Source organism: Carassius auratus, linkage group LG48F (assembly GCF_003368295.1).
Source record: "Carassius auratus strain Wakin linkage group LG48F, ASM336829v1, whole genome shotgun sequence".
Lineage (NCBI taxonomy): Eukaryota > Metazoa > Chordata > Actinopteri > Cypriniformes > Cyprinidae > Carassius > Carassius auratus.
This window is the reverse complement of record NC_039300.1, coordinates 2,709,674-2,734,954: the sequence shown is the minus strand read 5'-3', so window position 1 is coordinate 2,734,954 and position 25,281 is coordinate 2,709,674. Positions and strand designations below refer to the sequence as shown.

Here is a 25,281-nt window from a genome sequence, read left to right as displayed (position 1 = left end):
CCAATGACAGCAGCAGAACACAGAGAGAGATGTGTGCGTAATGAGTTTGCCTTGGGTGAATTTCCTTTATTTGCTTACACTGTTTTCCACGGTTCAGGGTTTCAGGTGACACACAAACACATGGTGTCTATTTCACAAGAACAATCTCAGGTAATAAGGTCACTGAACTCACAGCAGGGTGTCAAAAGCACTTCACTGGGTCAGTCTCGCCCTTTACCCAGCATGCTCTGAAAAACCCTTGAGTCAGTTCGGTCAGAGGACACGCTGAGATATATGAAGTCACATTGCGGACTCGAAACTTACATTGTGAGATATATGAGAAATGCAAAGAGTTTTCAGCCGACCGAACACACCAGTAACATGAAAGGACATGGTAAGAGACGACACGATCGACCTCCCATAGTGTGTTCAAAGACCGTCTGATGCACAGAACTACTGAAATATTCCCAAAAATCATATGCTGCAACCTGAAACACAACAGGATGCTAGAGTTAGTGCTTCTGAGGATCAAGGGAAAGTAATCAATGGCTTAGAGGTACCGAGTTAAAATACAGAGCTTTTGCCAGGCAGAGCTGTACTGATATTCTTCTAAATTAAATCTTTATTGCTATCTATTTTTGGTTTTTGATAAACTTTATAAAAGGAAATTTAAATTAAAGCTCCATTCAATAACAATAACTATAACAATAAAGGCTTAATTATCATTCAAGTCCACACCACAGCTATATTATTAACAATTACACATAGAAACAATATCATTGGAATCATCATTAAATATTGCATGCGATTTATCGTGCAGCCCTAGTATCATCTTCAAAGCTATTTGTTTTCCAGCTGATGAAAGAAAAAAAAAAAAAAAAAAAAAAACATTGACACCCAATCAGAATCTAATGGGCTAGTTGCATATCTCCGCCATTTTGGATTTCCGGTCTTGCGAGTGTGTGCGTAGGTATTTCCGGTTGTGCTTAAAGTCAGTGCAGAGAACAGGAGAAGTCCAAATATTACCTTCTATATGTTTACAGGATTTATAATATCACTTCATATGCAAATAAGATATACACTGCTATTATCACTATACTACAAATGTTAACTGAGCCAGTGGATTTGTTACTTGTGTATGTTTGGGTCTGGTGAATGAATTAAATACACTTATGTTCTCTGCTGTTCACGAAATGAAAGTTGAACTCATGGTGTGTATACACAGCTATATAATGTATTTTATCTTACCAAATATGTAAATGTACAAATTACTTATTTCTCGAAAATGTTTGCATTATTATTATTATTATTGTTTTTTATATTAAATATTTACCTCGTGAGACATGGGCTGCGATTTATCTTCAGAAGTATCCATTTCTCAATTGTACACATACATCAGTCTGTTTCATCGTTATTTTCACAACATATTTTATTATTTTACACAGTAAAAAATACGTGACTAATTTTAATATCGGTTTAATCTGATAATTAATGCAAAACAATAACAATATGCATGGCTACTCATAGACAGATAATGATTTATGCTGCAGATCTTTCACAAAACAAATAAACAGATAAAAACACATGAATGCAAACAGCGATCTTTTATTTAATGCAAACATACCATAATTATATTACGTTTAATTGTACAGTTAGTTATAAATTATGTTATCAAATAAAGTTAATAAAACATGCTTTATCAGAAATCTCTGTGCGTCGTTTGACAGTCAGAAATCTTGATCTTACATAACAGAACAAAACCAGCTCTTCGAAAATCAAAAGTATTGCATATTTTAGTGGTTTCTGTTTGAAAGAAGAAATCCCTGTGGACCTGACCTGACGCTGATCCACATAATCAACAGAATAATAAAGCAATCTCCGCGTTGTATCTTGATGAATTTCCACACAGAGGTACGCAAAATATAGGGAGGATGTTTCCCCATGTTTTTGATATGCCACTATCGGCTGTTAAATTTGAAAATCATTAATTATAAACATCTAGCCAAGTTTCGTTTGTAAGTTTCCCTTACAGTCAATGCGAGCGTCGCAAGACCGGAAATAAGTACGTACACACTCGCGTCGCTGAAGCTCACCGCGCCATCTTGTGCACCTAGCCCATTGACTCTAAAGAGCAGCAGTCGAGAAAACTGCGATGTGCATTTAGAGTAAACATAACATTACTAATGTCATGGACACCATAGTCTTAAAAGAAAGAAAGAAGACATTGTGTGACATCAAAAACATTGTGTGCATAAGTTACCCATTTGAAATACTTAATATATGAAGCAAACACTGACCAAAGCTGCAGAAGTAATGAATGAAAAGGCAAATTCACTTTCTGACAGCAGGTGGCGCTTTTGAACAAGCAGAAATACAGCAGTTATCAAGGTTACCGCTGTAAACAAAGCAGCGCTGCGCTAATAAACTATTTTATTAGGTCAGTGTTTGAAGCAAACATGAGTAAAGATAACATGAGTGAAGATAAGTTGTCTTTATAGTTATTGTCATTATTGTTCTTAATATCATTATCTTTCTTGGTGTGAGTTGAACTATTATGATGAAGTCTTCATTCTTTTGTAGCCCTGCAGGAACTGTGTTGTTTTCTTTAAAGGGGTCATATGATGTTTTTATAAAGTTCATTATTTTGTGTATTTGATGTAACATAATATGTTGACATGATTTAATGTTGAAAAAACAAATTATTTTTCAAATACTGTACATTATTGTAGGTCTTCTATGTCCCGCCTCTCTCAAACACGTCGTTTTCTATAAAGTCCCTCCTTCTGACCAGCACAGTCTGCTCTGATTGGCCAACTGACCCAGGGCATTGTAATTGGCCGAACACCTTGAGCACTCTTCGGAAATGTAAAACCCCTTTCAATAATAGCAAGCTTCATCTTTCAAAATAAATGTAAGACAGTTAATACTGTCCTTAGTTTTACCATCAGTTCAAGCCTGATAGAGGAACAGAGTCACGTGACGGACACAGTGATGAAGATTGTATGTGTTTGCAGGACACAAGTCATGGACAGTTAAGACAACTGACTCCACTGGGTGACCATCTCTCTCTCTCACACACACACAAACACACACACACACACACACACACACACACACTCACTCACACACTCACTCACACACACACTCACGCGCGCGCGCAACGCACTAAACTCAGCATTTGAACAGTCAATAGCAAATAGTTAAATAACAAAACATACTTCTAGTAGCGGATTCAGAAGCGCCAGATTGTCATAGCAAAGTCAAAATTGCTATAAAATGTGTTGCTGCTCTGTTGTAAGCAATATTATAGATTCCTAAATTCATCTACTTTCGGAAGAACAAATGAAGTGCTTTAGTTTTCTCTTAGATATACACACAGCATCTCCATGACATGACTGTCTAACACTAACTGCAGTAACTGAAACCATACCTTCTTTCTTTGCATGAAAATTTGGGTGGCATTACGCTAATATTTCCACAAAGTGATGTAGAGATGTGGGGGCGTGTCTGAATGAGCTGTTTTAGGGAGGCGTGGCAAAGTCTTAACCTTTATAAGGAATACATATGGATTTGAGACTTTAGTTTTTGCAACTACACAGATCTACTTCATGCACCATGCAACACTCCAAAGAGAAAGGAAACTTGAATTCACATCATATGACCCCTTTAAGTAATGGCAATCAGATAAATCCACCAATTAATAACATGCACAAACAAAATGGACAGTAGTTGGGAGCATTATATATGTCACTCAGACTCCAAGTAGGCAGTTTTTGAGCAGAACAAGCTGCAGACTGTGACCAGACCATCCAGACGATCAGAAGTTTGGTTCTGCTGCAACAAAAAAGCTGGTAGAACTGACAGACAGATCTGGCCATGAGTGCTGCTTATATAACACTTGGCTGCTGTAAAGAGACCCGGCTCACCTCGCTTCACAATACACTGTGTGTGAGAGAGCAAGAATGTGAGTGTTTTTGAACAGGGAGGTAGATGAAAGAGAGAGACAGCGATGTGGAAGAAAAGACACGTTAAACAGAAGAGAACTTCAGTGTGCTGGGAGGGAAAGAGAAGCTCTGTGTGTGTGTGTGTGTGTGTGTGTGTTTGGATCTGTGACTGAGGCTGGTTAATGGCCTTGTCTCAGCAGGAAGAGCTACCAACCTGTGCAAACAAATTAGTCCAGACAAATTAGAGTACAGAGAATGTGCCTGCAGCAGAACTACATTACCCAGCATGCTTCAGGAAAACAACAGCCTACACTACCATTCAAATGTTTGGGGTCAGTAAGATTTTTACAAAATGTGGTTAAAAGTAGCAGGAAAGACCTCCGTAATGTTACAAACCATGTATATTAGTAATAATATTCACAATATTATTGTTTCAAATATATATTTTATTCAAACAAACAAACCCTGGTGAACATAAGATAATTCTTTCAAAAACCTTACCAGTTCCAAACCTTTGAACAATAGTCTATAGACAGAAATCAGTTTATGGAGGGGTGACCAAAATATTGATGACATGAAAGATTGTTCTCAATGAATTAAATGTTCACACTGTGACATATTTTTCAGGGACACAAAATATACAGTGAGCAATAGCATAACATGAGGTCTGACCACATTGCACCTTATACTTTACTAAAGTAAAGTGACCGACCTTAGTTTGTTTTGTTTTTGAGACCTTTAGTATGATTTATCAGAAACTGATTAACACACTATTGCAATATCAGTAAAACCACTATATTGTACTTTAATTAAACTCTTTATGTACATATTAATTTTGGACAAAATGGTGTTTAACACTTTATAATAAGGATCATTGGTTAACTACCTTAGTTAACATGAGCTGACAATGAACAATGCTTCTAAAGCATTTATTAATCTTAGTTCATGTTAATTACAACATTTACTTATGCATCATTAAAATCAACATTAGTTAATGCACTGTGAACTAACATAAATTGACAATGAATGACTATTTTCATTAACTAACTTTAATAAAGATTAATAAACACTGTAATAAATGTGTTGTTCATTGTTTGTTCGTGTTAGTTAATACATTAAAGTTAACTAATTGAGCCTTATTGTAAAGTGTTAACCTTTGTAAAATTTTATGTTAAGAATTTCTGTTTGTCAAAAATTAAATATTGCAATTACTATTTTAATGCAACTCTGACACATTTTACAAAACTCTGACAGCAGTAACCTAGGAAATGTAATCAAAGCCAGTGATTAGTTGCATTAGTTATGGAAGAAACCTAGTATCTTGCAAATATGATTTGGTTTCCAGGTGGACTATTAAAACCTGCACACACTGACAGAGAAAATTGCATAAAAACTCCATCAGATTAGATTTTCCAGAAAGTACTTCACATTTGTTTGTGTAATATGCAGACAGTCAGTGCACAGTTACCAAATAGTTAATAATTAGGCTAAAATCTTACCCAGTGGCTTTGACCCAGAAACCTACCAGGAAAAACCTGATGCAGGACACACATTAAATATCATCATACACACGTGAGCTGTTAATAGCTGAAGTGTAACAAAAGTTTGCAAATTCAAAAAAGGGTCAAAGTAGGCCTAGTACTTTAACGGTAAATATGAGTACTCTAAGATATGAATATGCACCTTAGGTACAAAATTGTCCTTTTTAGGGGGTCTGTGATAAATTTTGGCATGTCATGCAGAGTTACACTTACTCGAGGACAATGACCTCTGTTCCATAACAGAGGAAAAGCTCCAAAAAAATGGAGCTGATGATTTCTTTGTTCCTCAGATATGAGCTTGATTAATGCTGATTTAGATGATAAAACACCCATGTTATGTTTTGATTGGCTCTGCCATGAGCTATGAATTCACAGGATGTAGAGGACTTCCTGGTCTCTTATGTTAGTAAAATCATGATGTATGTGTGTGTGTGTGTGTGAGAGAGAGAGAGAGAGAGAGAGAGAGAAAGAATAAAGAGAGAAAAAGAAAAAAAATTAAGCTGCTACACACATCAGCCATGAAACTTGAAAACTGATCCCTCCTTAGGAAGTGCAGAGGCAAGAAAGCATCAGGACCAGTCGCAGCATTTATTATGTATAAAGTTAATAATAGTTGACTTTTTTTTTTTTTTTTAAGGCCACTTCCGATATCTTAGAGCACAGGGTGGTTGATGACTGATATAAAGCTGATATATGATATCACACTATTTAATAGGGTAGGTGATTTCGGAGAGGCTAGCTTTGAAAGTGCAAGCTCCCACCCTCCCTGCACAATCACTCTCTGAAGCCACACCTCCTCCAGAACACATGGACATGCACAAGCAGAGCAGAGGCTCATCAGAGAAACGATGAGACGGCGTTGGTGGAGGGTTGATACAGCGCTGTCAGATTACCTCATGTCTCATTCACTGCTGAGAAAAAACATTACAGTACAAAGCGCATGATATTACAATAATAACGTCTTCCTTTCTCGCTCAGCCTGCAGAAGTGTAATTGAACACGCTGGTGATGACATTTCACATTTGCACAAACAGGATGCGCAGGTGTCTGCAAATACATACACTGACACTGTTTTCTATAGGGATGTGAAGAGACTATCAACCAGCATAACTGAAGACACAGTAGATTACGTTTGTTTCTGAAGGGAATGCGCCCCCGATCTACCTAAATGTGTCTATGTTCTCCCAAGCCATTCGTGATCCAGATTCACCTCCGGAAGAAGTGAGTGTAAGGTTTTTTAATCTTTGAATCTTTGCAAATCGACTTTCCCAACAATGTGCTAGTTAGCGAGTTTTATGATGAATCCGGCTTAAGTTTTCCGTCTCTCAGACAGAGGCTCAGAAGAGAGGGGTGGGGTCAGCAGAGCTCATTAGCATTTAAAGCAGAATACAATAAAACCATGCTGTAGACAGAGCCCTTATTACAGGGTAAAACCGAGAATTTTTAACCAAACTATGTTATAGACTTTTTATTAAGACCTTAAATAATCATATCAACTTGTTGAAAATGGTCATCCGATGACCCCTTTAAAGAGAGTAAATCTGAGCACACAGTGAAATTATATCTTTATTAGATATTTAAAAACTTGTTTAAATGATGTAGATGTGGTAGATGAGAAAGTTTTTAACATTTGCACATTTTAATAGAAAAGTAAATGCTATTAAATCATAATTGTGTTATAATTTGACTCTACGGCAAGTCAGAGCATCCAGTTTGCAAGAGAGCGAAGATGGCAAGGATAGCCCTTACAATTACACATATAGCTTTTGTCTCATAAAGTTATCACCCCAGGCACGAATGAGTGCAAATTTGGAAATTATTTTATTCAACAGTTAAATTAATAAGAAATTAATATTACTATTATATTATAGTTTGAGTAGGCTATCATTTCAATTTAATAAATAGTTGGCGATAGTTTCACAAAAATAGAAATTCGGTTTATTTACAATTACTCAACCCAATGATTCTGATCCAGCTTCTGTAACAAAAGTATAGCATGTGCAATTCTAAATTAAATATTAATATTTAAAGCTACATTTTGTTTGCTTTTTCACATTTAACACAACTAGGCTCTAAAATATCTTCTGAGGGTACTTTTTCTTCCTTTTTAAAAACATAATAACATATGATAAACTGAAATCATACTCAAAAGTAGATACCTGATTTATTTTACAATAAAGCAATTATACAAATATAGGGAATATAGTTATCGAATGACACAAATAAGTCCAAATTTTTAAATTATTATAATGGTTAAATAAATAAGAAAATGTATGGCAAGTCTTGACCTTTTGGATGTGTTTAATTATAAATACCTTTGTATTTATAATTACATTTATTCATTCTTGAATATTAATATAGGTACCTGTAATTTTGGCCAAATTATATATACTTTGTTTGTGAATTTGCACATGCTATAATGTAAGCATCATTAATGACCCCTTTGTGTTTAATAAAAAAAAATAAAAAAGATTGATTAGTGAAATTAAAGAATGATTTAATAAAAAATGAGACTGATTGTTAATTGTCTCTCATTGGCCTGATTAGCTTTGCGCTCAAAACCTTTCTTATTTAGTGGTACAGTATTGCATGATTTGTACATAATACAGTTTGCATAAACGTTTACAAGTAGTCTTTTAAAAGGTAACGTTACAGTATCAAGGCCTCTATGCTAACATTTCTTTTTGGATATATATTTTTTTGTTTAGGAACATAAATAAATAGGGCAATATTTGATTTTACCTTTTTGATCCCATTTTCCATCTCATTTTTATTAAATTAGTAAAATACAATCCAGAAGAATAAGTTACCAGTCAAATGAAATCAGCATCAACATTTCAGCTTTGCAAGGCACAGAACTCTGTTGTTGCATTAAGGATTATACAGACTTTTTGAGAAGACTTAGAGGTGGCGTTAATGTATTTAATCAGACCAATGTAATGAACATAATGTTTGAAATATAAAGTTTTGAAAATGGAAATATTAAACGATTTAAATGACTCATTTATACTTGCAAATGAAACTGAAACCAACAGTAGGTGGCACCATGTCACTGCCTTATCAAAGAATCATTTATTTAATCGATTTGTTCATTCATTTAAGAACCAAGCAAATGACTCTCTTTATGAGTTGGTGACGGGTAAATCATTGACTCGCTAGATTTGTTCAAAAATGCAGATTCATTCAAAAACGTTGTTCAGAAATAGCTGTGTGTTTGTTTAGAGATGCACCGCGATCAGCTGTGACTTTGTTTGAATTTGTTTTTAAGAAATAGAGCAAATTAAGTGTTTCTGAAATTTAAGCCCATATGTTCAAGGGCGCCTGCAGGATTTCTTCAGAGGGAGCCCTCTCTACACTGTTTGTTATGATGAATGACAATACTTCAGTCTACTTTCACGATCTGAGGTGAACCAATAAACATTTACTGCCTTCATTCAATCCCCATACTCCGTCTGTTTAATCTTATTTCCTATCCTAACTGCATTATTATATTATTATTTTTTTCTTTTCAGATTTGCCTTTGTTGTTGATGCCATTAAAAAATATCAGGGGGGACTCTCATAAGTCTATTTTTTTTTGGGGGGGGGGGGGGCAGCTCCACAGTTCTGCTTAATTCAGCTATGATTATCTTTTCAGTTTATGTTTATAAATAAATATATATAATTTAACTGTTGAATAAAATCATTTCCAAATTTGCACTCATTCGTGCCTGGGGTGATAACTTTAATGTATAATTGTAAGGGCTATCCTTGCAAACTGGATGCTCTGACTTGCCGTAGAGTCCTTGTAGCCATGAGAGGTGTGTCCATGTAGAGGAGTAAATAAATCTGCATCTTAATTGGTGTGCCGCGTTAACTTAACGTCTGTCGGCGTGTGGCCTTATTTTAACGCGTGGTGGCATCTGGCGTTAACTTATCGCGTAACGGCGCTTATTTAACGCCTGGCGGCGATATGAAAACGGCGTTTTAAAATTAATACAGCGTTTAAAAGCACGAGTTTTCTGGTCCACTTGGTTTTCCATATCACACATTTAATGGCTGCTACATGGCAACACGTTTTTCTCATACACGAGAGATTGTTTATTGTTTATTGTTAATTTGGATCCCCATTAGCTTCCACAAAGTGGTTGCTAATCTTCCTGGGGTCCACAGAGTTGCACAATACAAAAAAATCATTCAAACAAATAAAATAATAACAAAAATACAATTGCTAATCCAGTCACATCACAAAACTATACCCATACATATTAATAGTAGCAGCACAAGCAGAAGTACGTCTATACCTTTAACAATATGTTTACACAATTTCTTTTAAACACATGTGTTGAATTACTTTTACGTATATTTATAGGAACAACATTCCAAGCAGCAGAGCCACGATAAAATACAGTCTTTTTCAGCAAATTTGATTGTGGACATGGTAAAAACAGTTGAGACTTACTCACTTGACGTGTTTTATGATCGTGTCTAAAACCAACATATACAAGCTTTTCAAAGAAAAAACATGGTGTGTGATACTTGATTACCTTATAAAAATATACCAACACTCGTAAATGTAATTTGTCCTTCACTAAAAGCCATGATAATTTTCTATGCATATCAGCAACACTGGCCTGAAATTGATAATGGAGCACCAACCTAGCTGCTCTATTCTGAACAATCTGAAGTTTTTTTAAGTGCTTTTCTGATGCACTTGACCATATTATAGGGCAGTACTCAAGATGCGATAAAACTATTGACTGCACCACATCTTTTAAAACCAAAGACGAAATAAATGCAGAACATTTCCTGGCTACTGCTATACCTTTACCCATGCTGCTTACTATATGATCTATATGTTTGGACCAGGACAATGTATTGTCAAGTATCACGCCCAACAAAGTAACATCTGTTACTTGTTCCACTGGCGTCCCATCAATAAATAAATTCAAATCTGCAGCCCTAGAAATATTGTATTTTTGGCTAAAAATTATGCATTTAGTTTTTTCTATATTTAAAATTAATTTGTTAATTTGAACCCATTTAGAAATTGTTAAAAGCTCATCACTCAAATTTTTCTTTAGTTCAGCTGAAGAATGTGCTGCAGAAAACATTGTAGAGTCATCTGCATACATAACTATATTAGCATTATTAACAACATATGGTAAATCATTTATAAAAATAGAAAACAATAAAGGACCTAAGCAACTTCCTTGTGGAACACCACAATAAGTATTTTTAGCATCTGAAAAAGATCCATTATAAAACACTCTCTGTTTTCTATTAGAAAGATAGCTTCCCATCCAATTAAGGGCTGTCAATGAAAAACCATAACATTTTAGTTTAGCCATAAGAATATCATGGTCAATGACATCAAAGGCTGCTGTAAAATCAATTAAAACAGCACCAACCAGTTTCTTATTATCTAGACATGCTAACCATTCATCTGTCATATGTATAAGAGCAGTACTTGTGGAGTGTCCTGGTCGATAGGCATGTTGAGCATTGGCAAGTAATCCATTTGTACTAAAATATTGTAAAATTTGCTTGAAGGTAATCTTCTCTAAAAGCTTACTCAAAATTGGAAGTATGCTAATTGGTCTGCAATTAGAACCTAAAAAGTCTGTTTTTCCCTTTTTAAGTAATGGAATAATTTTAGATTCTTTCCAAAGATTTGGATATTTGCCACCAATCAAACACCTATTATAAATATGACAGATCGGTTGAGAAAGCTGTCTAGCTACCATTTTTAGCAATTTTCCATCTAACTGATCAGCTCCACAAGGTTTATCATCTGGAATTGAAAGCAACATCTCTTCTACAGTAGTTTGATCAACAGACCTAAAATTAAAACTGCATAATTTATTTTTCATTATTTTAGAAATAGGACTACAGGCTGATTGAACATCATTGCCATACATGCTAGATCTTAAATTGTTCACCTTATCGTTAAAAAAGGTGTTAAAATAATTAGCTATCTCTAATGGTTTAGTAATAAACTGACCTTCATTTTCCACACACCCTTGATAATTATTTGTCTTCCTACACATTATTTCATTCAGTGTTTTCCATATTTTCTTGGAATCACCAGCTGCAGACCTAATTTTTTGCTTATAATATTCCCTTTTTTTAATATGATTTAATTTAGAAACCCTATTTCTTAACTTACAATAGAATTTTTTATTGTAGTCACTTCCTAATTTCTGTACTACCTCCTTTGCCTTGTCTCTTTGCAGCATTAAGCACTTCAGCTCATCATCGAGCCAAGGAGCATTTTTAGTTTTTACTGATCTTTTTCTAAGTGGGGCGTATTTATCAATTATCTTATTTATTATATCCATAAAAATATTTAAGGCTTTATTAACATCTTTTTCTTGACACACTTCAGTCCACTGCACACTCTGAACTTCATTAATAAACAGATCTTGATTGAATCTTTTATATGACCTAGATAATAAAATCCTGGCTCCTGATTTGGGAATTTTTGTCTTTTTAGTTAATGCGATCAAATTGTGATCACTACAGCCAACTGCCAACAGATTAACTCTTTCTTGGCGTTAAAAATAAAGTAAAGACAAAATAATAACAAGGCGGCTAAGTGAATTTATCATCCAAAGTGGTTCTCACGTAGTCCTTCTCTTAAAGACTGATCACTTAACTTATAACACACAATATGTGGTGATGGCGTAGAAGGACTACATGAGAAACACTATGGAGGATAAGTTCGCTCTGCCGCCTTATTATTTTCATGCACACCGCACTATAATGTGATGCAGGGAAATTACATAGTTTTGTCTCCATCCACAAACAGACGCACATAGTCTGCAGATATAAGGTATTTTATTGCACTTTAACAAGTAATTTGAATGGCCTATATATGTGCAATATCTTAAATGAGCCATTACTAACTGAGTTACTTTATATTTTTTACGTGTTCGTATATGTCAAATATTAGTGTTAAACTGTTGGACTTTAAATGAAATCTACTATTGTTTTCACCGTTGACTGATTTTGCAGAACATTTAGACTGATAACTTCCATGTGTACATGCGGCAAATTTGTCACAGGACGTGTGATATGACAGTTGAGACCAACTATATATGAACTAGCTGTTTTTATATAACTATATTTAAAATACTATAACTAGTATTTTTATATTTAGTTCATCAGCATGTTCTAAAGTATATATATATTTTTTTTTATTATTGGTGATTCCATAGGCTCTCTCGCGTGCAAATGCGCGGTTTAAAACACAAAATATTTATTGTGACGAGTGAATCGGAGGAGTTGCCGCCGTGGCGGAGGAGTGTCTTGCCGTCCGTCTCTCCTCGCTCCTCATCCTTCCATCTCCTTTTCTCTCGCCTCGTCTGTCCTACCCCCAGGTTCCCGCAGGTCACCGTGTTCGGTGAGTAGAGCCCAGAGTCGAGTAGAGCCAAGAACAAAGAGTCTCTCTCTTGCTCCACCCATGCACGATAATATCGTGTATCGTCGATCTCACGGGCTGACGATATGACAATTGGAAAATGACCATATCCCCCAACACTAATTTCCACACATGATATAATTTCTTTCACACACACACAGACAGTGAAGTATGATCAGTACGTACAAAGTGAACATTTGTGACAATCTAGAAGTTCACTGAACTGTAAATAATCATTATTCATCCACAGAAAGCTTTAACAAGAGTTTCAAAGTTTCATCTGACCTGATGGGTTTTAATAAAAGTCTCCCCACAACAAAAGCACATGATTTATGTTAATATTCCAAATCAAAACAAACAAAACGAGGCCTGCAGTTACAGACCTACAGAGCTCTACAACATTTTCCCTGGCAGCTCCAATGCAAGAAAAACATAACTTTTGCCCATAACTAGGAGACCGGAATCCTCACAGAAAGAAAGGTATTGTTGTATTGAAAGACAAGTGCTGTAATTCCACAGCCACAGTGTAAGTCCAGCAATCCCAGAAAGAGACAGAGAGAGAGAGAGAAAGAGAGAGACAGACAGAGAGAGAGAGATACCTGACAGGAAGGCACAGCCTGAAAGCGCTAACAGCTACTCTACAGAGCACTACACAGATGTACACACTCTTCTCTTCATTCCCGTGTTTAACTCAGCTGTGTATGGAAGCCTGTTTCCACCATAGAATAAAAAATAAAAAAAAGGTAATTGAAACCTCAAAACTCACAATTATGACTTTTTTTGCAATTGCAAGTTTATATCTTCTAATTTTCCTCGCAATTGTGATTTTTTTTTTGTTTTTGTGAGTTTATGTCTCACAACTCTGACTTTTTTTTTCCGAATAATGTTTAAATCTGGCAATTCTGACTTCTCAGTATTTTGAGAAATAAACTCAAAACTGCAAGTTATAAAGTCCAACTTATATCTCACAATACTGATTTTATAACTTGCAGTTGTGTGTTATAATGTCAGAATTGCGAGATATAAACTTGCAATTCTGACTTTTTTCTTGTAGTTCTGATTTTTTTATTTTTTTTGGTAGAATTGCATGATATAAGCTCTATATAATTCAGAGGGTAAATAAGTCAGAATTGTGAGAAAGAAAGTCAGAATTGCGAGATAAAAAGGCGTAATAATCTTTTTTTATTATTATTCAGTGGCGGAAATTAGAGATGTTCCGATACCCTTTTTCTCTTCCCGATACCGATTCCGATACATGGGCTCAGGGTAGGGGTGGGCGATATCTCGATATTTAAAATATATCTAGATATTTTTTAAACACGATATGGATTTTGACATATCGTATATATCGATATATTGTTTATATTCTGATTCCGCCACTTTGCTTGTTTGCCTTCCCTGTGCTGTGCTCGCCCCCCGCCTCCTTGCTTTTGTCCCCTCTCACCTCGCGTGTAGAGAACTAGTCAAAAAAAAAAAAGACAACTGGCTCCATTATATGGAGATACTTCAGTTTTAAGGCGTAGGGCGAACGGCAGGCAGATGTCTACTGTAGGGCCCAATGAAACGCGGAGGGAATCGCGCAATCCAGTCATAAAACTGGAATTTACAGTTTAACGCGGAATGTCACGGAATTGGTCAAATTTTAAATGAATTAATCAAAAGTCGGTCATGCACTTACATCAAATCGCGAAATGGACTAATATCTGCAAATATTAACCCGGAAAAGTCTATTTAAATATGAATCCTGCATGTTTTGCGTGTCTGTGTCAACGAATGGAGCAGAAGCGCGTCTTCATTCATTAAACACGGAAGCTCGCATAACGCTCGCGCTGATTTCATTGTCTTTCCTCTCTCTAAATAAAGACGTGAACACATGAGGAACATCTCCAGAACTGCACTGAGAGTCACTTCATGAGCATCTGACTGTTTGATTTGAGTAAGACTAGCTCATATCACATGATCACAGACTGTGGTATCACATACACAGAACTGTAAAGTTAAACCCGTCAAAATAAAAGTATTTGACAGAAATCTATTACTATTGTTCAGCAGAATGTATATAGCCCACTACTACTACTATTAAAATGAAACGAACATAATTTTATAAGGAATAATCACACAACATTTCTCCCACGTTTTATTTTTAATAGTAAATCCCCTTTGTTTACCAAAAAATAAAGTTTGCTTAATAATTAAATAATTAAAAGATAAATTAAATGAATGTTTTATGCCTTCATTTGATAATCAGAAAAATGTAAATACACATAAATTTCTGAAGGGAAAAAAAACATTTCACATAAGGCTATTTTAAGAATTGTTTTTAACTAATTAAGTTGTTTTTATGCATTTAAATAATTGCACATGCTAAAACACAGAATTAGGTAACAATAAAACATATGGTGAAGAAAAAAATAAAATGTTTCATAGGCCCCTTAACATGTAATATTTGCCATATTTGTTTTTGCAGTAGTTTTTTGGGGGTTATTTTTCCTGTAAAGATATCGAGATATATATCGTATATCGAGATATAGCAAAATATATCGAGATATGTTTTTTGCTCCATATCGCCCAGCCCTAGCTCAGGGTATCGGCCGATACCGAGTACTGATCCGATACCTGGGCGTGTATCTGTAAATACATCTGTATATACTACTAGCTAGGGCTGCACGATATTGGGAAAAAATTACATTGTGATCTTTTATTTTCCTGCGATATATATTGCGATATGAAATATATTTTTTTCTTACAAACAAAAATGGGGTGAGCACACTTACATTTCTCATTTTAAATGATTTAAACATCACCATTGTGTCAATGGATCAATATGCGCGAGGGAGAGACAGCAAGACAGCGCTTGTGTTGTGCGGCCGGGACTCTCTCTCTCTCTCTCTCTCTCTCTCTCTCTCTCTCTCTTGCGCACACTCTCTCTCTCGTGTGCGCTCTTTCTCTCAGGTCGGTGACAGGTGCAATATTTGAAAATCGATAATTATTAATTTATTTTTTAAATAACATTTATATCTGAATATGTGTCAACCTTTCAAACATCTAAGTGTCATGAATTAATATGAATATGTGTACAAAATGACATATAAACATTTTTCCTATTATATTTTGCCTGTAAACTCTTCCAGCACGCTTGCGTGTCACGTGAAAAATATTTCTAGCATGCACGCGTGTTCCGCGTGTCTCAATCAGGCAGTCTGCAAGCTCTAACCTGTTAACATGGGAGCCGAATTAAAAATGGACACGCCACGCAGCTGAGACGCTTGCGCCACGCATCTAGTGTGTCGCCGGCTGCGCGCTCGCGCTCTCTCTCTCTCACGCGTGCGCTCTCTGGCCCATACAGTTAATGAATAACGGATCAACTACGACAGCCTACATCGCACATCCTGCGATGTGACTATCGTGGATTCGTACATCGCGATATTGATGCTTAAACTACACATCATGCAGCCCTACTACTAGCCCTGTGTAAATTGCTAGAATTATTTTATGGTGTGCTTCAGACTGATCCCTTAATAAAACATGAACAAATACATGGTGAACTACTGTATTCATTACAGTATTTTTATTATCTGACATGAATTTGACAGTATTATTTATTTTCTTAAGAGAAAAAGAACTTCAAATGCCGGCAAAAATCTAACACCGCAAACTAAAAAAAGGTATTTTAGTTTTACAATATAACTGTATAAAAAACTGCAACAAATAAGTCTAGGAATATAAAAAATGATATATTAATCAGATAATCTCTTTACAACAAAACAAGTAAAAAACAAGCAACCATCTAGGCATAATTATTATTATTATTATTAATAGAGACGTATTATTATTACTACATAGAGACATTGCTAAATCTGCTGTAGGCTACAACAGTAGCTTAATATATTGTCAATTTACTCATGTTAAACCAAACATTTATTTTAATGGGCTGCCATGAAGATCTTTGAGTGTTTATGATATGACAGTTTTCTCAAATGAAACGGTAAATTCTCATGAAGTGATGGTTTATGCGTTCAATTAATAATTAATCATTTCTATCATTTCTATCAAGTTTTATGGGCATTTTTACCTTTAAGTAATTTCTTTTCTAAAAGTGTGCACCATCTTTTAAGTCAGATTCTTGCATTTGGGTTGTTACCAAGCAAATTAAATCAGAATTAACAGAACTCATTTAAACGCTTGATTAATTCTGGAACAAAACAGGGTCCTTTTGCTCAGAGATGCGAAACAGCGCTGTGGCTAAAAAAGAATTTTGTTGGAGAAATAGTGCAAAAAAAGGGAATATGGTGTCTAAAACGTAATCTCTTAATATTATCTACTTGTTTATTTAATTTTTGTATGAAATTAATATCACATTTGTAATCATGCTTGCTTTTGGAGGGAAAAAAACTCTTCATGTGATATTAACTATATGAAATTACATAAATATACATGTTCTGCCCCTGTCTTAAATTATGTGATAATTGTAAATGCATTTTAATTGATTGATTAATGCATGCAGTGAAAGAATGCATTCTAAATGTGAACGTGGACTAGTATTACTTACTAGATTTCTTTACCTAATGTATGCGTGCACTCTATTGTGTTTGATTTTCGAGATAAACTCATAATATCAAAATTGCACATCATTAAAACTACAATTATGGTATTATCACAGACAGATACATATTGCACACCCCTATGTTTAGATTTTTAAAATGCATTGTCTTCTTATCGATCCACCAGTTCACATTTAAAGCTCTGCGTGTTTGCAGAGTTAAAACATGGATCAATTTTCGCATTGTTCTGAATTCTGCACAAAACAACAGTTTTGTTGAAAATGCTCATTCATTCTCTGCCAGCAGGTGGAGCGTTTGGTAGAATACAGCGGTTTCCCCGGTAACAGCAGAACACAAAACCGCACACTAGACTTTTGAAATTGAATAGTCACATTCAGCCATATCACAATTCTCGTCTTTCCATCCCCACATTTAATGATTTTCATTATTCCCACTTTCTTGTACAATTTAGTACTTTTTAAGGCTTTAAATTTGATAAAACCAAATGTAAGACTTTTTAAGACCCCTTGGAAACCCTGCATTAACTATGTATGTGTTCTCTGATCAGAGTGTTATTTCGAGCAGTGTACATACATAGGATTAATGACACTTTAGTTGATATTTAGTTATGTAATTCAATGACATTAAGAAGTGTACATGCAGCTGTTTTGAACTTTTTACTCTGCCATATTGTCTCATAAATTATATTAAATAGCAATATACCAGTAATTAAAATGTTTTTTGGGAGAATTTGTGGAATTACAGGATGGAATTTTATTTTATCCCCTTGATACTTTTTATAAAAATAAATTAAAATATCAAATATAAAAATATTAAGCAGCACAACTGTTTTCCACATTTATAATAATAATCAGAAATGTTTCTTGAACAGTAAATCAGTATATTAGAATGATTTCTGAAGATCATGTGACACTGAAGACTGGAGTAATAATGCTGAAAATTATTTTTTAAAAACATTATTACTGTTTATATTGTATTTTTATATTCAAATAAATGCAGCCTAGGTGAGCATAAGAGACTGACCCCAAACTTGGCCAAGCCTCTAATACCACAGACAGAACAAGGAGCGGGAAACAGACAATTTGGAGAAATATGAATGAAGCGAACAGCAAAGATCAGAATGGGGACTGTAGGAACAGAAGTCCCTCCGTTTAATTAAAACAACCAATCAGCTTCATGGTAAAGGCCCTATCTCGCCTTACCGCTCTAGAACACAAACATTAGCTGAAGCTACTGATTTAGCCAAAGATGGGAAATCTATGATCCCAGTTCTGTCAGAATCAACCAACTAAAATACTTCCTGAAGTTAGAGTAGGACCCAGTGTGTAGCATTTCTCAACACATTCAGCCAAGGTACTCATATAGGTGACACAGGTTCGAATCCAGCACGCAACACTCCCTGATCCCTGAGCGAGTGATCCTCTGTCCTCTTTTGTCAATCCATATAAAAATAAAAAGCGACAAGAATACCAAACGTATTAAAAGGTCATGCCAGAATCACACTCTACTAAAAACAAACCTTGAAACAGCACAACAGCAGCTCAACAGCGCAGGTCATCTCACTTTACCTGATCTCCATCTGATGATGTCAGTGAACTCGCTGTTGTCTCCAGCCTCAGAGGCCTCTGACATTGTGTCCACGGTAGCCATGTTCCTCCTCAGGACTCACGGGTACTGAATCCGGTTCTCCTTTACATATACAGCCCGCTGCAAATCCCTGTAACAGAGCATATCCCGTCAGCCTGAGCTCTCTGAAATGCTACACAGGTATATTGTTGTCACATGACCTCATTATGTCAGAAGGTAGCATCCAATCATCACCCCAGAAAAGTCACGTTTCCATTTGGCTTCCAGTCCAGTTTTGTGTAAAAGTATCTAGCTGTGTGACTGGAGGGGGCTATTGTTGAATTCTACTGCATTATGAATTCATTCACAAGATAGAAAACAAACATGATCTCATTAATGAGAAACCGCATTAGTGAAGTACTTTGATTCTTTCCATCAACAACATCTCATTCTGAAGATAAAGATTCCGATTCTGATCCGTGCCAATTCTAATTTTCATAATTGTTATTCTAACATTATCATTCTTAATTCAGATTAATTACAATCCTAATTCAAATTCTGATTCTCACGGATTCTAATTTCAATCCTAGGCCAACTTCTGATTACATTAAAATTCTGATTTGAATTGTAATTCAGATTCTGTTTCTCACCAATTCTAATTCTGATTCTTATTTCAGTTTCTGACATACTTTAATTGATAGCTTCCTGATTCTAATTTTGACTGTAATGCTGAAGCCAACTTAAAATTTTGATTTTGAATGTAATTCTTATACTGATTCAAATTTTGATTCTCACCCATTCTAATTCTCATTCTATTTCTGATACAACTGAAATGCTGATTGTAATTCTGATGCTAACTTAAATTCTGATCTGAATAATAATCCTTTTAAATTCTAATTACATCTTTGATTCTGTTTCTGATTCTTACCGATTACATTTCTCGTTCTAATGCAATTTATGAATTGAACTGCAATTCTTACACTGATTCAAATTCTGATTCTCTTCATTACTAATTCTGATTTTTACCAATTTAATTTCTTGTTCTAATTCGGATTCTATAACTGCCACTATTTAAATTCAAACTCAAGTTCAGATTTATTCCAGTTGTTGAAATACTACTTTTCATTTGATTCTATTTTAACATGTCAACACAACTGAGAGATGTCCAACTTGAAATTACGTGAACGTGCAACTTCCAACATGACGTCATCCGATTTGGATTTGGATTCTGACTCTGAAAACGATTCAGACTCGCTATGCAACTGAAACTTAAGCCGCGTTTCCACCGCAGGAACTTTACCCAGGAACTAGGGACTTGGTCCGGTACTTGGTGTGTTTCCACCGCAGGAACCAGGAACTAAATAAAAGTTCCGGGTAAAAAAATGCCCCCCAGAAAGTCCCTGCTGGCGAGGTGGTACTTTTTTAAAGTTCAGGAACTTTCGGGGGCGGGACTTTGGCGCTAAACATGCTGATTGGTTGAGTTCACACAGCATTGGTTGAGTTCAACAACCATTTATTCGGATCAACATTTTCAAAATATTACTGTTATTGTGTCATGAAATGTAATTTTAAAAGTATTTCAGGCGAGAATGTAGTTGTTTGAAACTCAAATCTGTTGTTTATTTATAAAGACAGCGCCTATTTAAAAATGTGTTTCGCCGATCTCGTAGACGGTGAGCTCCACTCGATCAGCGGGAGCTCAGTCCTCATGTATCCGCAGAGAGCAGCCTCTCCTGGGATAGACCTTCTGATATGTGCCGCTGGCTCTGATGTCTCTTTAGTGGTTAAAACATAACATATAATTCAGCTGCGGGGTAAATCTAACAGGTTTTCTTTGGTCTGTATTCAATTTATCTATATGTTAAAATGAAAATAAAAAGGCAAGTCTATGTAATATTTCTTTCATTGTAATGGCTGTATATAACGTTACACATATCCCTGAACTAAGTACATTTCTACAGCTGTTATTATGTTTAAATGAAAATGAAAGGAGGCAGTGGTATTTTATATCCTATTTCGTTTTATTGTAAATATACTGAGGGGAAAATTGCAGTAGCCAAAGCCATCTGAGTTCACGCAGCATTGGTTGAGTTCAACCACCATTTATTCGGATAATTTTCAAATATTACTGTTATTGTGTCATGGAATGTAATTTTAAAATTATTTCAGGCGAGAATGTAGTTGTTTAAAACTCAAATCTATGGTTTATTTATAAAGACAGCGACTATTTAAAAATGTATTTCGCCGATCTCGTAGACGGTGAGCTCCACTCGATCAGCGGAAGCTCAGTCCTCATGTATCCGCAGAGAGCAGCCTCCTCTCGGACAGATCTTCTGATATGTGCCGCTGGCTCTGATGTCTCTTTAGTGGTTAAACATAACATATAATTCAGCTGCGGGGTAAATCTAACAGGTTTTCTTTGGTCTGTATTCAATTTATCTATATGTTAAAATGAAAATAAAAAAGGCAAATTTATATAACATTTCGTTTCATTGTAATGGCTGCATATACACATTTCCCTGAACTAAGTACATTTCTGCAGTTGTTATTATGCTTAAATGAAAACGAAAGGAGGCAGTGGTATTTGATATCATATTTCGTTTTATTGTAAATATACAGTAAGGAAAATTGCAGTAGCCATGACGAGCAGACTGAAGTTATCAAGTACGCTGCTGTTTATAGATTTACCGGACTTGCGTCGTCGCGGACATCACACTCCCGAGTCGAATGCACAAAGTCTGAACCAACTACCGAGGATGCACGTCCAAAATCAGCGTACTTTTTTTTAATTTTTTTTATCAGCGGTACTTTGTATTGAGAAACGCGCGCAGACCTACGTCACCAGTCTATTTGCCTAATCTTCCCGGTACTTTACACCGCGGTGGAAACGCAGAAAGCAACAGGTCTGGGGGGAAAAAAGTTCCTGGGAAAAAAAGTTCCTGGTACAAATGTTCCGGGTAATTTCGGTGGAAACGCGGCATTAGTGTGAGCTATTTCCTAAACCTATGCAACAAATCTGTCGATGTATAGTTAGTTCATCAGTACTTCAAAAGTTAGAATAAGAAAAAGAATAAAAATTGCATAATTTAATGATTGCAATGATTGCATTATTTAATGATTGCAAAATTGCATTCTTTAATATTTAAAGATGACATTCAGGCTGGAGAGAGTTTGTGATTGGCCTGGATCAGGGAAAGGCTACAGCGAGATCACCAGGGCAGGTGAAAACAACAGCCCTACAGCACCAACAGGCAGATGCACAATCAGGAGTAAGAGGTTGTCCCCACTTTAAGCACCCATACCAAATAACACCCGTCCGAACGGGGGTGAGACCAACTATCACACGAGAAAATCCAGGTCCTTTGTGCGTTTGTGTAGAGGACAAGTTGTAACAGGAGCTGTCACCCAGCCAAACAGGTGACCACACTTTCATTCTGTAGCTCCCCCCACACTCCCGTCCTCAAAACACACTCGCTGATGAGGTCCACAGACTCCACACCAACACCAGACCTCTCGAAACGGCACTTGAGCAGCTGATGGACAGGACGGCTGGGTGATGATGTCATAGATCAGTAATGAGGTAATGAGCAGGAGAGAACAGAAACACTGGCCCCTCTGATAAAGTACAGCATGCCTGGTCCAAGAAGAGCTTCAGCTTTACAAGTTAATGTGTTGGCATGTGGCAAAGTGAATGATGTAAATGGCTAACTTTAGATTCCTGTGAAGAAAATTTTGTGCACCGCTTTTCTCAGCTTCCAAAAGACTTGTATATGCATTCTTGCATGACGTTTTTCGTTCATGCATGCTTATTTAAACTAGATGAAGCAGTCAACAGCAAGAATGAAGATTGTGTGTGTGTGTGTGTGTGTGTGTGTGTGTGTGTGTGTGTGTGTCAAAATCTAGAGAAAATGCCATTTTTAGAAGCAAATTGTGAGTTGAAATACATGGCCAACTTACCTGCCAAATGTTCTGCATTGTGAAAGTGTACAGACTTAAACTAACCCCCCAAAAATCATAACACTGACCCTAATAGTCATTAGTTTGGATAAATGTCTCTAATCCCAAACAACCTTCACACTAACCTAAACCCTACTTAAACCTACACAACCTAGCCAAGACTAGACCCTAACTAAACCTTAAACTAACTCCAACCATAGCAGTAACTCACTCCTGCAATCCAAGATCATTTCAAGTTTGTTTATTGAGTTTCCTAAAATACATGCATCAAACTTCTAACCAACATCCAGGAATTACAGGTCAGACAGGCCATCAGGGAAACCAGGAGAGTAAATAACACGCACTAAAACCAGATAAAGCATTTCACAGATGCATAGCCTTCATTCATCGGTTTGTTTATTCATTCAGTTTAACTTGTTTAGTTAATTTAGTCAGTCGGGTTCAGGCCCATAACTCAACAAACATCTCCGAGTTCTGTAAACATGTGTAAGTGTGATGTGAAAGCAGCAGCTCTCTCTCACCTGTGCGTGCTGAATCAGCCAGCCTGAGGACAGTGACTTTGTGTCATTGAGAGAATAATGAATGATTGGCTCTTCTTAGGGCATGTTCAGCGCTCCACGCGCAGCTCCAGATCTCTGCTCAACGCTTTCACGGGACAGTCACAACCCCATCCAGGAAACAGCAAAGTTATCCCACTCGACTGTTCTGGCGCTCCTGGAGGGGTTCAGCTCTGTCGCAAAGTTTCCTTGACTCATGAATAACAGAAGCGTCGCTCCAGCGCGTCGCGAGCGTCTCCAGCAGCTCCGCCCACACTCGCAGCAGCAGTGTAACCACGTCCCCGCGTGGACTTCTGTGTTACTGGAATAACATTACTTTTTGCAGCAATAGTGTAACTAATAATTACTAATAAGATTTCAGTAATTTATATATTACAGTTACCACGCATAAAACAGCTAGTTAGCTACTTAGTTCCGTTTGGTGCCTCAAACCCTACTGATTTTAAATCCAATAGTTCCTAGATTTATTTTCATGACTCACACAGGCACATGAAGTCAGCAGTGCATCAGGCAGGATAGCATGGAATATGGAAAAGCTTATAATCAGGGGATGGAAATATTGCAGTTTCACTGACTTTGTCAGGAGAAAAAGTTGATCTGCACACAGATGTGTAAGTTACTGTACTCTGGTATTACATGGCTTGCCCACCCACATGCCTCTTATACCCATAAACATTGCATTACTATAATTAACAGAAATTAGCTTTCACTTGCCAGCAGGAGGCAGTATAAGACCACATATTTTACACGATATCGAGTCGTTTTTGAAGTTTTACTTATTTGTTCATTCATCCAGCAGTTGCGTGTCGTTATGTGTTCCGATTCCTGCACTTTATGTCATGTTTGCTGCATGGTCAGCAGCAGCCGCTTCATCTACGATCAATATTTCTGCAGACTGAACACTGTTGCACGCATCGAGCAGCCTGCAAATCTTTCTTGCTCTCCGTGCGTCTTTAGATTTTTCATTTGACGTGGTGTGCTGCGGTCGTGCACGTTTATCTTCGACGCAATCATGATGAATATAAAAATGAAAACATATTACCAGGAGTGGGGTTCGAACCCACGCGGACATATGTCCATTGGATCTTAAGTCCAACGCCTTAACCACTCGGCCATCCTGGTGAATATACAACCAATTGTAGCATGAAAACAATATATATCAACGACAATCTATAATAAAACGATGATATTATCTTGTGTTGTTGTATTGCATCTTTGTAGATGTCTCTGTTTGAGGTCGTTTGCGCCGTATTCCCCAGTTTCATTAAATATTCAGAGCGTCACAGCTCTCGGTGCAACTGATTGTTAGCATGCTAGCTGACTCACTTCCGAAAACCAAAATTTATTACTGGATGATAACTATCTTAAAAGATGAACAAATTATATGAAATTTGTAATATTTGCATCACTGCTTGCAGTTTTATAAACAATATATTTGTTGCATTCTCGTGATTATAGTAGTAGGATTAGCCGTTAGTTAACAGTTAGCAAGCTATGAACCCACACTCGAGCTCCTGATTCGCTTCATCAAAACAGTTTCAGTATAGTTTGCGTTGAAGTTATAAACTATATTTGAAATTGAAAATATCTTAATTAAAACCTTAAAGAATTATTAATTATAATATGAATACTTTGCTAACATCAATACCATAATACTGTTGTCTAAATCGAATGATAAAATTCCTGAGCATTAAACTGATTTAGCTACTGTATACATTATGTTTTGAGCATTTTCAGACAAAATAAAAAAAGAATTTGCACTTCACAGCGGTCA

General features: G+C 36.1%; 1 protein-coding gene and 1 non-coding gene across 4 annotated transcripts in view; both read right to left on the bottom strand.

Annotated features, from left to right (window-relative positions):
• The window catches only part of LOC113068683 (utrophin), a 208,062-nt gene extending 184,363 nt beyond the window's left edge, over positions 1 to 23,699 (bottom strand). For all 3 annotated transcript variants that reach the window (XM_026241497.1, XM_026241501.1, XM_026241499.1), the window contains exons 1-2: positions 23,472 to 23,699; positions 18,996 to 19,144 (exon numbers count right to left, since the gene is read on the bottom strand). In XM_026241497.1, the coding sequence (XP_026097282.1) occupies positions 18,996 to 19,077 (82 nt within the window). In that variant the 5' untranslated portion in view covers positions 19,078 to 19,144; positions 23,472 to 23,699. The remainder of the gene's footprint in view (positions 1 to 18,995; positions 19,145 to 23,471) is intronic.
• Positions 23,700 to 24,546: 847 nt separating this feature from the next.
• Positions 24,547 to 24,629, bottom strand: trnal-uaa (transfer RNA leucine (anticodon UAA)). Its single transcript has one exon. It is a non-coding gene; the product is annotated as a tRNA-Leu (tRNA).
• Positions 24,630 to 25,281: the final 652 nt, after the last annotated feature.